At 41.2% G+C, this 15330-nt stretch overlaps 1 protein-coding gene across 1 annotated transcript in view; it reads left to right on the forward strand.

Moving 5' to 3' along the window:
• The window catches only part of MUC2 (mucin 2, oligomeric mucus/gel-forming), a 58345-nt gene extending 43586 nt beyond the window's left edge, over window positions 1-14759 (forward strand). Inside the window, exons 32-48 of the mRNA XM_054026136.1 lie at window positions 758-926; window positions 1917-2164; window positions 4297-4480; window positions 4645-4846; window positions 5464-5642; window positions 6366-6435; window positions 6778-6878; window positions 7016-7047; window positions 7423-7603; window positions 7813-7917; window positions 8557-8597; window positions 9221-9340; window positions 9841-9939; window positions 10594-10722; window positions 11635-11674; window positions 12741-12870; window positions 14351-14759. Of these exons, the coding sequence (XP_053882111.1) occupies window positions 758-926; window positions 1917-2164; window positions 4297-4480; window positions 4645-4846; window positions 5464-5642; window positions 6366-6435; window positions 6778-6878; window positions 7016-7047; window positions 7423-7603; window positions 7813-7917; window positions 8557-8597; window positions 9221-9340; window positions 9841-9939; window positions 10594-10722; window positions 11635-11674; window positions 12741-12870; window positions 14351-14600 (2280 nt within the window). The 3' untranslated portion in view covers window positions 14601-14759. The remainder of the gene's footprint in view (window positions 1-757; window positions 927-1916; window positions 2165-4296; window positions 4481-4644; window positions 4847-5463; window positions 5643-6365; window positions 6436-6777; window positions 6879-7015; window positions 7048-7422; window positions 7604-7812; window positions 7918-8556; window positions 8598-9220; window positions 9341-9840; window positions 9940-10593; window positions 10723-11634; window positions 11675-12740; window positions 12871-14350) is intronic.
• Window positions 14760-15330: the final 571 nt, after the last annotated feature.

Raw genomic sequence — 15330 nt, forward strand, 5'->3', positions numbered from 1 at the left:
AATAACCATGCTATGACATACTGACAATGTAACATCATCCTGTATTGTCACGATGCATGGATGTGAACATCTCGGGACATTGCACCAGAATTACCAGAATGCCAGTTCATTTTCTTTTTTGCCTCTGTGCTCTGCCTTGCATGCATCAGGTTGCATGGGGACCACTCCTCTGATCAGCAGGCCTCTGAAGCCAGGGATAGCAAGAGGAGCTCAAATCAAACAAATTTAGATAGTGCCTCGTGAAGTGCTCTGAAGGGATGTATTTGCCTCTAGCAGCACAAGGTTGGAATCACTGCACTAAAGACTTATTAAAGTTTTTACAGGCATGGCATATTCACCTGCACCTTTACTTTTTGCTTATGAAATATGACATACAAAATACATTTGGATCCATCTATTGGCTGACTGATGATACTGTTTCCAAAAAGACTATTAGTAGTCAATAACTTGGGTGCAGCTGCTGTTTTACACTGTGACCCAGGGAAGGGAAATCAGAATAAAACCTTGGTGACTAGCATTGTACTCATAATAAATCCTTTACAGTTAATTATTAACAATGCAGCAATCTCATTTTACAGACCTCGATGACGGTACTGAATGTGGTGCTTTATTTGCACTTTGAAATATTTGTTTGGGATAAAGATGTTAGCAATATAAAGCTGTGTACAATATCCAGAAATCCATTTTTTCCTTTATTAGTCTGATTCCTTCATTGTAGATCTCACCATTTCCCCCCCCCCCCCCATCTTAAATCCAGCCAGGTGAAAGCTACTGGCCATGTAACTGCACCAAGGCAATATGCATTGACAACAAAACATGGGAGCTGGTTACGACTGAATGTAAACTTCCTCCTAAGCCCAGTTGTACCAATGGGCTCACTCCTGTGCTGGTGCAGGGTGAATGCTGTTGGCACTGGGAGTGTGACTGTGAGTATATATTTGGAGGGATATTTTTATCTCTGATGGACCAATAATAGTTTTAAGAGCTACAATGTTTGTAGTGGGAGCAAGTGCTGTGTAAGTTTAGCCCCTCATATCCTTAGCAATGCAATTCAGTCTTACCTGTAGTACCACTTGCTAGCTTAGTCCTAGGTTTCCCCCTAGCTCTGCCACAGCACTTGCTTGTAACAATGTTTCATGAAATGCTATATTCTTTCATTTTACCTTTTTATTCCATTAAATTATTTGAATTATTCAATTACAAATTAATATGTGTGAACCCTTGATATAAATTAAAGTTAACAATGAAAAAATGCATTCATATTTTGTTCTTCAAATTGTTTGGCTCTGGCAATTTTTTCTTTATGATATAATCTACACAGACCTGATTCTATCACTTAGTTACTCATGTCGACTGGTAGCTCACTACACAAGTAGTCCCATCTAAATAATTTGGCGTAAGGTACTACATGGCAGGAGAAAAGTGATGGAATGTGGCCCTATATGATTACATTAAAGATGAGTCCAAGTTGCTAAGTTTGGATCCTGAGCCAGCTGCTTGAAATTATCTTGAACTCTTTGATCCAGAAAGCTCTGGCCTACTTGTGAGATTAATGGCACTTACTGATTTCAACTTGGTAGGAAATAGCAGAATAGCCTTTTTCAGAGAATGTTTGACGTCCTGTCTGAAATCTGGAGATCCAGAAAATGGAGAATGTAAACAGAGAAAGAGAGAAAGAAAGAAACAGTTCAGCTTCTTTAAATATGAAAAAAGTTCCAGTTTGGGTCCAACTGAGGCCTTAGATTAATTCTCTTTACTTATCTGTAGTTCACTTCATTCAGGTTCTCTCGTTCCTATTTGACTCCAGTGCTAGTAGGGTAAATTGGTCTTCCACTTACTAAAGACTTTATTCATAGTCCAGCTTTGCTTCTATATGTTACCATATACAGGTAAACTAACTCTGAATCTCTTGGTAGGTTATTGCACTGGCTGGGGAGACCCACATTATGTGACTTTTGATGGACAGTACTATAGCTACCAAGGGAATTGTACGTATGTCCTGGTGGAAGAGATTAACAAAAAGATTGACAACTTTGGGGTCTACATTGACAACTATCACTGCATTGCACAGGACAGAGTGTCCTGTCCACGCACACTCATCGTGAGACACGAGACCCAGGAAGTGCACATAAAGACTATCACAATGTTTCCTCTCAAAGTACAGGTATTGGAAAGTGACTAATAAACCAAATGTACATGCTCGGACTGATATTGATATACAGCTACACCTGCCCTCGCTTAATCAGATTCACATCTTTATATGCTAGTGGCACTCAAACCTGATAACTTTGGTGGCAGCAATGTTAGGAAAATGGGATAATTGTTCTGTGAGTTGCTTTGAAGGAGTTTTATAGGGACACTACTTCATCTGAATATAGAAAGAGATCATCCCCCTCATCCCATTTTTAAACTCAGATCTTTCCATTCCCCTGACCCTTCAAAACATGGATTATAGGAAGAATCCATCTTATCTGACAACATAACATGGAATACTGTATTATGACTTTTAAGGATTTTAATGTAGATAACAGCCCAAAAGAATAAATATTATAGTATATCAAAGGGTTTCCAATGAGCAAGGATCATCCCATTGTCCTTGTAAAGCAGGATTGAGGGAGGGCATTGGATCATTTTGGGGTTTGAACAAGGGGGCACATTTGAATTAGAGATGGGAATCAAAGTAGTAGACCAAAATGTTTCTAAAAGACATCCTCAACAGGCCAATGGCTTGGTGATCGTAGTCACACCTCAAGATGGGTTAAGATACTTCCATTTCTGATTTTTCAAGTGAAGGGTTGTCATCAGTTTCATGTCATCGTTTAGCCCCCATGTTCCAAGGATTAGGCTGTAGCATGTAATATAATCTGTTTTCTTCAAAATGTGTTGGAAGTACTTACTTTTAGGATTCTTCACCTCCTTATTTTCCATCAGCAGCTCTCTGCTGACTTTTGGACTATTAAGGTGGGGAATTTTGGAGGTGCAACTACAGGTAAAGTGAACAGGATTACTTGTGGCTGCTACTCTGAAACCTGTCATTACTACAGATAAAGTGTTGCAAGACTACAACATAGGTTAAATTCCCCATTGCCTTCTGAGACTGAGCAAAACTTATCAGTCCTAGATGAACTTAAGGGGGATGCACTAGGCCAGTGGTTCTCACACTTGTTTGATCGGGTCCAGCTTCTTTGTATGTCCGTAGTCATTTACGCGCCCTCCCCACAAGTACATGTACTGCCACCCAGCTCTGAAGGTAGAGCAGACAGCAGCAGCTACTGGCCAGGCACCCAGCTTGGAAGGCAACAGTGCACCAGCACAGACGTCAGGGTGGCAATGTGAAAAGTGATTTTCATCAATATCACTTTTCACAGCAGACTTAGAAGTAAAGGTGCAGCAGTGCAGAAGTAAGGGAGGCGATGTGAAAAGTGGTATTTGTTTTCACTTTTCACCGCAGACTTAGCGCCCCATTGCCAGCCTTACTTCTGTGCTGCTGCTGCCACCCGGGGGGCTGACAGGCACAGCCCTGCTGCCCCAGGGCTGAGAGCCTGAGCCACACTGCTTCCATGTAAGGGATGGGGGGAGAGAGCCTGAGCATGGGCTCCTTCCCAATGAGGGATTGGTAGGGGGGGAGCCGGAGCCTGGGCGGGGGGGCTCTGGCTGTCCCCTTTATCCCCGCCTCCCAGGTGTGCACGGCCCTTCCACACAAGCCCCAGCCACCCAGGGTTGACAGCCCGAGCATTTAAAAGACAAACAACACCCCCCCTCCCCACAGACCTCCCTTGACATATTCCTGCATCTCCCTTGGGAGGCCCACCCCATAGTTTGAGAACCACTGCACTAGGCCCACCACCCGGTTCTGAATTAGTAAATACGATTTTTTTCTTCCCATATTTCATTCAATTCCATTTTCTAACAAATGTAGATCCAAGGCTTCCCTTTCTTTGGAGCTTTTGGGGAGAGAGAGAAAATTTCAGCTCAGGTGCAGTGAAAATGTAGCATGCATCTCCTATGATGTTTAACAGGGGCTGCATTCTAAATTCCATCCTAATTTATCCAAAATTCTGCAAATGTATCCCCAGGCTGATGTACCCCTTCATTGGGTCTTAAAGAAAGAGTTCAACATTTCAGTCACATACGCAAAAACATACAGCTCATTAGAAATAGAAAGCAAGGAAGCTTTGAAACATAAACACAACATTACTTTCCTTTACATTGTATCTCCAATGTAAGTTGGATAGATTGTTTTTATGAACATTATACAATATGTATGTCTCTTCTCCATTTTCCTTTAAACAATAGGTGACGGTAAACAATCAGGAAGTGGCTACACCTTACAAAAAATACGGCGTGAGAATCTTTAAGTCAGGCATAAATCACGTAGTGGAAATTTCTGAACTTGGGGTAAATGTAACCTACAATGGATTGACTTTCTCAATTAGATTGCCTTACCAGAAGTTTGGCAACAACACCCAAGGACAGTGCGGTGAGGATCTATTTTTCTACTTTTAGAATGAAATACAAAAAGTTAAATGTAAGCTCTGGCAGTAAGAGAGACGTGATGATGGTTCTCTGTGATGGATGGAAATACAATGATTATCAGATAGTGAAGATTTGTGTGTGAATTCTTCTTCCTCTTGTCAATTGTAGGCACTTGTACCAACAACACAGCAGATGACTGCATGTTACCAGGTGGAAAGATCATAGGTAACTGTGAAACCATGGCAGATCATTGGGTGATTAATGACCCCGAAAAGCCACAGTGCTCTCCATCCCTAACTACTACAGAGGCACCTCCTATCACCCCACCATCCTGCAAACCATCTGATCTCTGCAAGCTCATTAAAGAAGGGTAAATATACTAGACGTGTGTACGGTGGCAATCTGAAATGCAAATATTTGGTGTTGCTTCATCATCTCTTGTAGCTGCTTCTGCTCCTTCTCTCTCTTCCATTCCCTCTTTTCCATTCCCTCCTAATCTGTTTTAATCTTTGCAACTTGCTCACTGCCTTTCAGCCTTCTTTAATGATTCTTTGGCCCTCTCGTAGCCTTCTGGGCTCCCTTGGCCTTCTCCAGCCCTTTCCACTTTGCTCCTCTTCCATGCTCTCTCAGTAGATGTTGGTCCCCGGAAGATCCCAAAGGGATCTTGTGCTTGAGTTTCAGGATGTGGCTTCAAAAAGAGGAAATTCCAACCAAGTCTTATCCACAACTCTAATTCATGGCTACGCAAAATTATATTCCTGCAGCTACTAGGTGGGAAGCATTATTTTGGAGAGAGAGTAGTGGGTGGATAGTCTAAAGATTAAGGTCTAAGTGGGTTGGAAGGCTGCACTCCAGCAAAATGTTTATTTATCATTGAGTCCTGTTCAAATCTTCCTGTATAGCATCATGCTAAAATATGGCATACAGCATATTAAAATGAGCACAGATCATTCAGTAACTAATAATGATACAGGTTTCTGCTTCTAGCCCGTTCAAAGCATGCCATCCCTTTGTCAACCCTGACCACTACTATGCAGCCTGCGTTTTCGACAGCTGCGCTCTTCCCAACTCTAAATTGGAGTGTGCAAGTTTGCAAACCTACGCTGCTCTCTGCGCTGACCAGGGGGTCTGTGTTGATTGGAGAGGCCATACCCGTGATATCTGCCGTAAGTAGAGACATTTTTCTGCCATTTAACTTGAACTATTAGTTGTAGGGTCTATTTCAATTCCCCTTCCGTTTATGGGTTACTTGGCTCTCCAAGTCGCTAATGACTGTAATAAACCCCAAAAGCTTTATTGAAATAATTTTACAGGCCAGATTTCAAAGGTGGGGGAAATAGATGCTGTAAAAATGCATGTGTGCTCATTGTGTGTGAAATGCTCTACATTTGTTTGAGCAAATGCCTGTGTGCCCAGTGTGTGGATTTTGCAGGCACAATGGGTGAATCTACATATTTAATGGGAGACAAACTTTTTTTTGCTGGTGCAGCGTGGGAGCATTCCCATCTTCAAAAATGTGGCTCTAAGAAACGCTAGCAAACAAAAGTATTTGTATTCAGAAGATCAAATCCTGTCCTTACCCTGGCACAACAGGATGAGATGTTGCTTTGCATATGTTACTTAGTGTAAAATCACCTACCACTCAGAGACCGTGCAATACCTGTCTATTTGCAGGAGGGGTCATGGATGGATTTTTCCCTCTTAAGTCTGAGTTTCTGGGTTTTTATGGTTCTCAGTCAGACCTTCAATGTTATTGAATGAGTCTGACATATTTTTAAATCTATTTGTTTCCAATGTTTGTTTGAAGATTGCAAAAGGTGTACACTTGCTGGGCCTCCTTATGATGGTCTTGCTGAAATATTTCTTTCTCTATATTTCTTCCATTCAAGCGCTTAAGTGCCCATCACACAGAGTATACAAAGCATGTGGTCCTATTGAAGAGGTGACCTGCAAGTCAAGGTAAATAGTTACTTTCCTGCCAGTCAGGTGCCCTGCAACTACCCACTGATAGATAATCCACAGAGAAGTGAGGAATATCCAATTTAACAATCTTGATTTAAAATAGAAATCTTTGAGACAGCCTTTAACTGGTTATCATTATATCTGCCCTGGTATCCTCTCATACAGCTGAATCAAACACTGTATAGTGGAATAAGCTAAGATTAGAATCAGGATGATTTAAAATCTGTAAATTTCACATGTGCAGTTTCTTTTGCCCATACATTTCTGGATAAAATATATTTGGCCAACCTTCCACTGTGTGTCATTGATGATAATGGTGGTCTTTTTTGTCTCGTACAGCCAAGTTGCACAAAACCAAACCAGTCGTGTGGAAGGCTGCTTCTGTCCTGCTGGAACAATGCCTTATGGTGAAGGTGTGGATGTCTGTGTAAAAACCTGCGGTAGGTTGTGTTACCATATTTAAATGCATGTGCATTTCCTTTTTGTTGTTGCCAGGTTGTGTGCACAACATAGTTCTGAATCTGGCTACCTGTCATCGTATCAGTGGTAATGAAGATTTATTTTGCTCTATTTGCAGGGTGTGTTGGACCAGATAATAAACCAAGAAAGGTATGTTACACATTTGCTTTTCCATTGCAAGTATTTTGTGTCTCCTCCATATCGGTCCTGTTTTGTATAGACTCCCAGGTTTTCATCCATGCACTTATTTGGTAGGTGAGTGGAATTTTGAAAATCCTTGATTTATATTTATCTCAGCTTGAGTTATACATTAGTGGGAGATATTGTCTTTAGACAGCTTCTGATAATCAGTTTCCAGACTACAAAATAGTAAATTTATAATTCCACTCTGCTCCCTCCTAACACATACATGTACACGTGCTTACACTTAAACACACAGCACAGCCCATTGAAAACAACAGATTTATGTTCTTTCTATTCTATAACTATTCATTCAGTTGCTTTCTTCTCTTTCTTTAATGACAGTTTGGGGAAGTTTTTGAGTTTGACTGCAAGAGATGCATTTGCCTGGAGGGCGGAAGTGGCATTATCTGTGAGCCCCTCAAATGTCCAGCGCAAGCGGATAAACCAAGCTGCAGTGATGAAGGCTTTTACGAGGTCACTGAAGTCCATCCTGACAACATCTGCTGCAGCATAACTTCCTGCAGTAAGTTCCCCTTTTGCTTCATTTACAGCATTCCTCTGTCCCTCAAACTTTCTTTTGTAATAACAGTTGCATTATTCATTTTTGTTAAATTAATTGAGATTAGTCTGTGAAGCCCAGGCCAGCTAAATGCTTGGACTGAGCCTGGCCAAGTGGCATATTTCTCTCTGTAGCTGTTATTTTACATTTCTCTTGGCTTTTTCCCTTTGCAGGATGCAATGCGAGCTTTTGCACAACCATACCTCCTAAATGTAAAATTGGTTATGAACTTGTTTCTGATATTGCCACTGGCAAGTGCTGTCCTACGTATGAGTGCGGTAAGTCGCTTTTAAATATATGAGAACAGTCAGTATTGCACTTTACATGCTTGAGCATTAAGGTTGGTAGCCAATACTTTGTGCTTCTCTCTTGGAGGAGGCAACAAAACCAGGCTTAGATTCTAGGTTGCTACCATGGACGAGCCCAAGTGGTAGCTGAGAAAATGGTCGTGCAAAGTGGATTAGGTATAGCTCACCCTGGTCAGGTCATATTTCTGGTTATATGCCTATGTAAGAATAGTGGGATTGCTGACCGGGACTTCAGTCCTCCCATAAGAAATTGTCCCTATGAACTTTAGCGATTGGAAAGGCAGATGATCATTCCTGGATCGTTCCAATTAAACATATCAGGAAACGTTTTGCAACCATCCAGTGGACATCCTGGGATGTAAAACCTGGGATATAGATATTCAAACCAGACAGTCTTTCTCTTTTGCGGGTGCAAATTGTACCTTTGTATTTGTACACAAATATTTGTGTCCGTGTATTGCACAATTTGCACTGCAAAAAGGGAATCTGGGTGACACTTTTGAATATTTGTGTTGTGATTATTTGTGGAGGAAATTTGCATGACTGGGATAATAAAATTTGGCACTTTTCTTGCATGTATAACCATACAACTTCTGCCTTATTTCACAGTTCCCAAGAAGGTTTGTGTGGTTGGGAATGCTGAGTACATGGTAAGTTTCCATTTCTTCATGAGAAGGACTCTTGGATGAAACATTTGAGTCCCAAGAGCATCCTTTAATTGAAGTGCTTTGAGGCAGTTTGCATTTGGTACAATTCATTTTTAGAGATCCCCCCCCCGTCCCCAAACTGCAGTCAGGGATTTATCTGTTACACGAAGCCTAACACTTTTCAAAGAAAGTTACTGCATGTAAGAGAGAATGAAGCACTGGCTCTAAGCAGCAGCACCATGGATGTAAAGATTTGTTTTTAATACACAATGTACATATCCCTAAAAAATCAATGCACATTTAACATCAGCACTTTGCTGCACTATGCTAAAGCCTCGCTGTCACAAATAAAAAGGGATGGGTAAGGGCCACATTCTGTACTGACTTACACCCCTATAATTCTATTGGCTCCAGTAATTATTTTATTTATTTAATACAGACAGGTATTAAGTTACCCACTTCGTATGCACCATAATGCATGAGATGAATATTTGTCCTTTGTGTCTATATGTTTCCCTAGTGGATGTTTGTTTGTGGGGGGAAGTATTGGATATTAGAGATATGTCTCTCCTACACATCACGCCTTGCTGATACCAGAATTCTTGCTTTTTTAAAAAAAAATCTAGCCTGGTTCCCCAGTCGTTGCTGATAAGTGCCAAAATTGTGTCTGCACTGATAAATCGAACAGTACTGGTCTGAATGTTGTCACATGCAAGCGCATTCCATGCAATGAAAGGTGCCAGCCAGTAAGTAACAAACTTTAAAAAAAAAAAAAAAATTCATGTATGTTTTCTTGAAAAGTAGCCATGATTGAGAGAGGTATATTCTAAGCAAAGGAATTCCTAGGTCCTAATTCCAGCTCTAACATTGGCTCACCTTGGGCAGTCAGTTTTCTGCATCTTAAGGATAGCAATAATAATACTTATGAGCATCATAGTCATGTTGTGAGGATTAGCTAACTGTGTTTTTAAAAATGCTTTGACGATAAAGTGACATCTAAGCACAGTGTAGTTATTATAATGCCTTTGTTGCCTCCTTTTATTTTCTACTTTCATTATCCCTTTTCTCTTCACCTGGTGATTTCCATCTGTTACAAAACGTGACAGATCTAGATTATCCTTAAAACCATAATCAGTGCTGCTATTTAGCTGGGTTTTTACAGAGAGCCTTAATCTGGTGCTCAGACTATTACATTTTTGTTTGTTTCTCAAGGACACTTTTAACCTAGTGCTTTTTTAATTCCTAGGGATATGAACTTAAAGATGTGAAAGGGGAATGCTGTCCAAAATGCGTGCAGACCAAGTGTGTTGTAAATAAGGGTGACAACACCGTCCTCATCTTGAGTGTAAGTGTGCTGCTGTTCTTAGGAGTCTACCAAACATGTAGCATTCCTATTGTATTCCTCAAAGTGTTAACTGGGAGGAAAGACATGTCGATTAGTGATGGGGGAAAGGAAAGGTTCAGTGGTTAAGTTCAGATGTGCATTTGAAAGTTCAGCTGCTCATCTGAAAGAAAGTCGTCTGAATTTTTCTGATCTGGAAGATAGCCTGATCTGACAAGATCTCCAACCTTTCTCAGAAATTCTATGAGAAGAGCCTTTCTTGCAGTTTTTTGACCAAGATGTGGAAAGGTGCCAGAAAAGCTTGAACATGATTCAATTGTATTGCCCTTTTTGAGTAAAGGGCTATTCCTATTTAATATCTACCAGTTTACCCATCATCCCTAATCAAAATCTCACCCACTTATTTTTCCTTACCTCCAGAATACCTTAGGTCCCACACTGGGATTTCTTCTTTCCCAAGGAAAATTCCTTATGGAGCTCCAAAGATCCCCTCCACCCATGGAACCCCACAATACAGTCACTACCCTGATAACCATGGCAGTTATTTGTCTAGTATTTTTATGCTGAGAAATTAGGAGAATCTTTTTCAGGGGCTAGGAAGATTTCTGTCTAATGCAGAATCCTTCCGTGTATGCGGAATTTCCTTTTTGTATACAGCCTGGTGAAATGGAAAACGATCCAAAAGACAACTGCACCGTTTATAGCTGTGTGTCGATCAAAGGTCAGCTTATCTCCTCCACCTCAGAGATTACCTGCCCATCGTTCAATGAGGAGAATTGTAAAGCTGTAAGTAAATTTGGGACATTCGCCCTCATCCCTTATGACAATGCATTTTAGTTTGATCCAGCCACCTTACTATCAAAAGACACGACTGGGCAGAGGAGAAGCTATAATTGTTATTATTGGGGCTCAAATTCAGCCGGTGCTGTCTGGAGTGGAGCTCTGGTAAATATTTTCACACCTGTGGGGCGTGCCCTGGCATGCCCCGTGGCTGAAGCCCCGGCACCTCCTGCAGGGCTGAAGCCCCAAGCCCCAAATGGGGAGGGGCGTGGGGGGGCTCCGGGAAATAGTAGATAAGAATTTAAGCCCTGGGGGTTATGATTTTTTGTTGCACTAATTTACTTGAAGCATGCTTCCATCCGAAAAAGGGACATATGGTGCATATACTACATATTTATTGATGGGTTCTGAGGTTTATAGTAGGTAATTAGTGTCTCATGGCTTAAAAATTGACCAGTAGTGTGCTATAATGTCCTATCACACTATAGTCTGCAGGATCGAATTTGTATGAGACAGCATATTTTCATGAGTGTCCTGTAGGCACAGTGATTGCAATAAATAAGGGCTACCCCACACTTATTTCCTATTGAAAGTATTAGGAAATACTGTGGTATGTCAGATTAAACAGCATGGAATTGATGGTAAACAGTAATTTGTAAGTGGTGACCATTATATGTCACAAGCCTTTTCTTCAGAGAATTACATATTGCAACAGATTCCATTGTGAATTCATAGATATTAAGGCCAGAAAAGACCATCATGGTAATCTAATCAGACCATCTGCATAGTACAGGCCACACAATTTCAACCAGTAATTCCTGCCATGGAACAAATTATTTTTCCCCACTGTGCATGCAGAAAATTTCAAAATACAGATAATTTTGATAATACAGATATTTTATTCTGATTTGTTTTCAGGGCACTATTACACTGCTGCCTAATGGTTGCTGTAAAACATGTGAGTATAATTATCCAGTGTTCATATAGTCACTACAAAACAAAATGGAGACTGATTTTTCCTATCTAAAAGCTATTGCTAATATATATTAATTTAAATAGATGCAAGTACATTCACACTAGTTATTTTGTGGAGCACATAAACTGTGCTCAGAACAGAGTCAGACACTGACTCTGCCTCAAGCAGCTTTCAGTCTAAACTGAGAAAAGTAAATTATTACTTTATTACTGTAGGCTGGCAGAAAAGGCCTTGGCTGAGTATGTGGTCACGTAGCAGATTTTGTTGTTATTAATAAATCGGTGCTGCCATAGAGTGGGCTTTGCAGCAAAAGTGCCTTTTGAGACAGGAAAAGCAGGTGAAGGAAAGGACCTAACTCAATGGCATCGGAAGACATTCCTAATGTAGCTCACCTACTGTATTTATATGTTTGGGGGGGTTTCTGCACTTTCCCTTCTGACTTGTTGAACTCAGTGCCTAATGCAGTGAAGTAGGCCATAGAAGTATCTAGATAAGAATTATAAGAGTTTTCTTTTCGGCCTTGAGCTGGTATGTTACAATTCCCTCCAGCAGTTTATTTGACACATCTCTAATAACTGGCTACTGCATGTGGCTTGGCAAAACATGCACTTCAGCACTGATCTGGACACTAGTAACATTGATAGTACCAAACAGTAATCATTCTGAAATCATTGTTTTGATTTAATCAGCCTTCACTTTTCCCTCCACAGACTCCCAAACACACTCACATCATTTGATTTTCTATAAACCTAAATAATATATGATAAATGAGCCATTCTCTCTCTTCCTCACTTGTTTCATCATTTCCTTTGCCATTCAGTGGCTCCAATGAGGGACATGTTCAATAGACAGTCTGTCCTCCAGGCAATCAATAGAGAGCTAAAGTTTAAGGGGTAAAGCTGAGTGCTAAAGTGTTTGGCCTTTCTGGCTATTTTGGGTATTAAACACAGTTGTTTCAAAGCATCAGTGACTCACAGCCTGTGATGAAGCAGCATGGTGTTTTTGGAGCCATTTGATTGAAAGGCATTACCACTCTTTTCTCCCACAGGCATCCCTCGCGACAGCCCATCACCATGTTCTGTCACCCAAATCGTGGACCATATCACCCATAAGGGCTGCCGTTCTGTGGATAAAGTCTACCTGACTCAATGTGAAGGATCATGCGGAACCTTCTCATTGTAAGTAAATCAGACAAGGAGACTGTTTCTATAAAAGGGACAATACATAGCCAGGCTGAAGAATGGTAGAAGAGCTAGAACTGGTTCAACTTCCAGTCTCATGAGTACTGAAATTTGTAACTGGTTTGGTGAAACTGGCTAAAGGGTTGATTCACCTTAGTAATGAAGTCCAAAGCCAAGGGACACAGGGGGCTGCATCTTTGCTTCCAGAGAGTTGTGTTGATTCCTTATTGCCTACAAAGCGAGAGCCAGTTAGGGTGACCAGATGTCCCTATTTTATAGGGACAGTCCCAATATTTGGGGCATTTTCTTCTATGGGTGCCTATTACCCCCTACCCCATCCCGATTTTTCACACTTGCTGTCTGGTCACCCTAGCCAGCTCACTTGTCATTTGTGTTAGAGCAACTTGGATATGTAGCATTGAGTTCATTCCCATTGCAGGAAATATCCTAATGGTAGCCATGTCTGAACTTCAACAGCAGAGACGCTACATTCCAATGATGAACATATAATGGGTGGAGGGAAAAGAGAGAGACTTTATTTAAATACACTTTGTAAGAAGGATTCAGAGGGAGACACTTGTATAAAGAACTGAAAAAAATGTGTGCTCAAGGGCTGTCCGTGACTCCTGAGATAATGGAGTCAGCATCATTGCTCTGGAGTGAGAGAACTTTGAAGAAACCAAAGATACAGCTGCTAAAACCTAGCAAGAAACCTAGAATACAGCTGCTGAACACCATCTGACAAATGAAGTCTATAACCATAATTTCCCACTGCAGCCTATCACTGAATACAATTGGCAGCCCTTATCTGGAGGAAAACCCATGATTAATCAATAAGGAAAATGAATTACAAATTCCTCATGGGGATTATTTATTTGTACTGCTGCAGTACTGACAGGCCCCAGTTAGGATCCTGATGGGGGTAACCACTGTATATAAACATAAAAAGATGGCCCCTGACACAAAGAGTTTACAGTCTAAGTTAGGCTGAGCCTTACAGGATGGTTAGGGCTGGTTTCACTGGAAGGATGATGCAGGGAGGCTTATATTGCAGCTGGCTACACTACATCTGATTGCTGTGAACAGAAAGTATCTAACTTAAATGGTTTGGGGCAAGGATTTCAAAGGGGCCTAAGGAAATTGGGCACCCAACTCCCAGTGACTTCCAATAGGAGTTGGGTGCCTAATTCCCTTAGACCCCTTTCAAAATCCTGCCCTTGATGGCTTGGTTTTTAAAACAGCAGACCACATTATACTTGAACCTGGGTGCCTAGCATTCCGCCAGCTGGGCTAAAGGAGCAGCTCCCCTAACTCACACCATCAGAGGGCCCCTTTTACATATTATTCCCAATTCCTTACAGCAGCTTATTCACCAAAATTGCTCATCGTACTTCATTTCACTCTCTCTCTTTCTCTCTCTACTGCATGCCAGCTTATGGCAAAGTGTAACGGTATCTTTTCCCACACTAACAAACAGATACTCTGCTGAGGCCAACTCCATGGAGCACAAGTGTTCCTGCTGCAGGGAGGCAGCAACTAGCGAGAAGCAAGTTCTACTGCAATGCCCCGATGGGAAATCTGTGATTCACAAGTACCTGCACGTGGACCGTTGTGAATGTCTTGACAGTGAGTGCACACAACCCAGCTCCTCAGAAAAGTCAAAGGAAAGTGAAGAACAGAGTGCCATCGAACGTGTCAAGCGGGCCATTCAGAAAATATTGAAATGAAGGGGAGAAAAGTAATGGCGCACAGAAAAAAGTACAAGGAGGGTCTATGCACCAGTCTAATTTTCCAAGAGTAAATCAATGCTTTGCCTTTTCTCACTTCCTCCTCTTCTGTGCCCTCTCTGATTATTTGTAATTGTGCTCTATTTATTTGTATCTCTTTTGTTTAGTTTTAAGTTAGTTTCTTTTGCTTTAAATGATTAAAAATTCATTTCAGACGTGAGAGCTCTTTGTGTTTATTTGCCAGCACTCTTGAGCCTTCAGGGCTTTAAAGGGAAGGGAGATCTGTCCCAGGCCTAAGCAGTAAAGTGCCAGATTTTCTAAGTCAGTTGAATAACTATTTTGGCTCTCTAAGCTCTCTATGTCTGTCTAATATCCTGGGATCAACAGAGCTACAACAACACTGCATACGACAAGCCTCCTGTAAGGATCAATCCAACTCCCACTGAAGTCGGCAGGAGTCTTTGCATTGATTTAATTGCGGGTGAGGGGATAGAAAAAGGCAGTAATGCCTGTTTGTGCAACATCAGAAGCGGCTATCATATTCCAGCTATGTTTGTGTAACCTCTGCCTAACCTACTCATCATGAATTAATACAATACACAACCTGGTTTGGCTTGATGCTCAACTAAGTACATCCAAGAGATTCCCACTTGAAAACCTTCAATATTACCAACAAATTAGAAGAGATAATTTTCAAGGCAGATGAAAAATCCTAAAATCCTTCATCAGT

The sequence above is a fragment of the Malaclemys terrapin genome, chromosome 4 (assembly GCF_027887155.1).
Source record: "Malaclemys terrapin pileata isolate rMalTer1 chromosome 4, rMalTer1.hap1, whole genome shotgun sequence".
In the NCBI taxonomy this organism is placed as follows: Eukaryota; Metazoa; Chordata; order Testudines; family Emydidae; genus Malaclemys; species Malaclemys terrapin.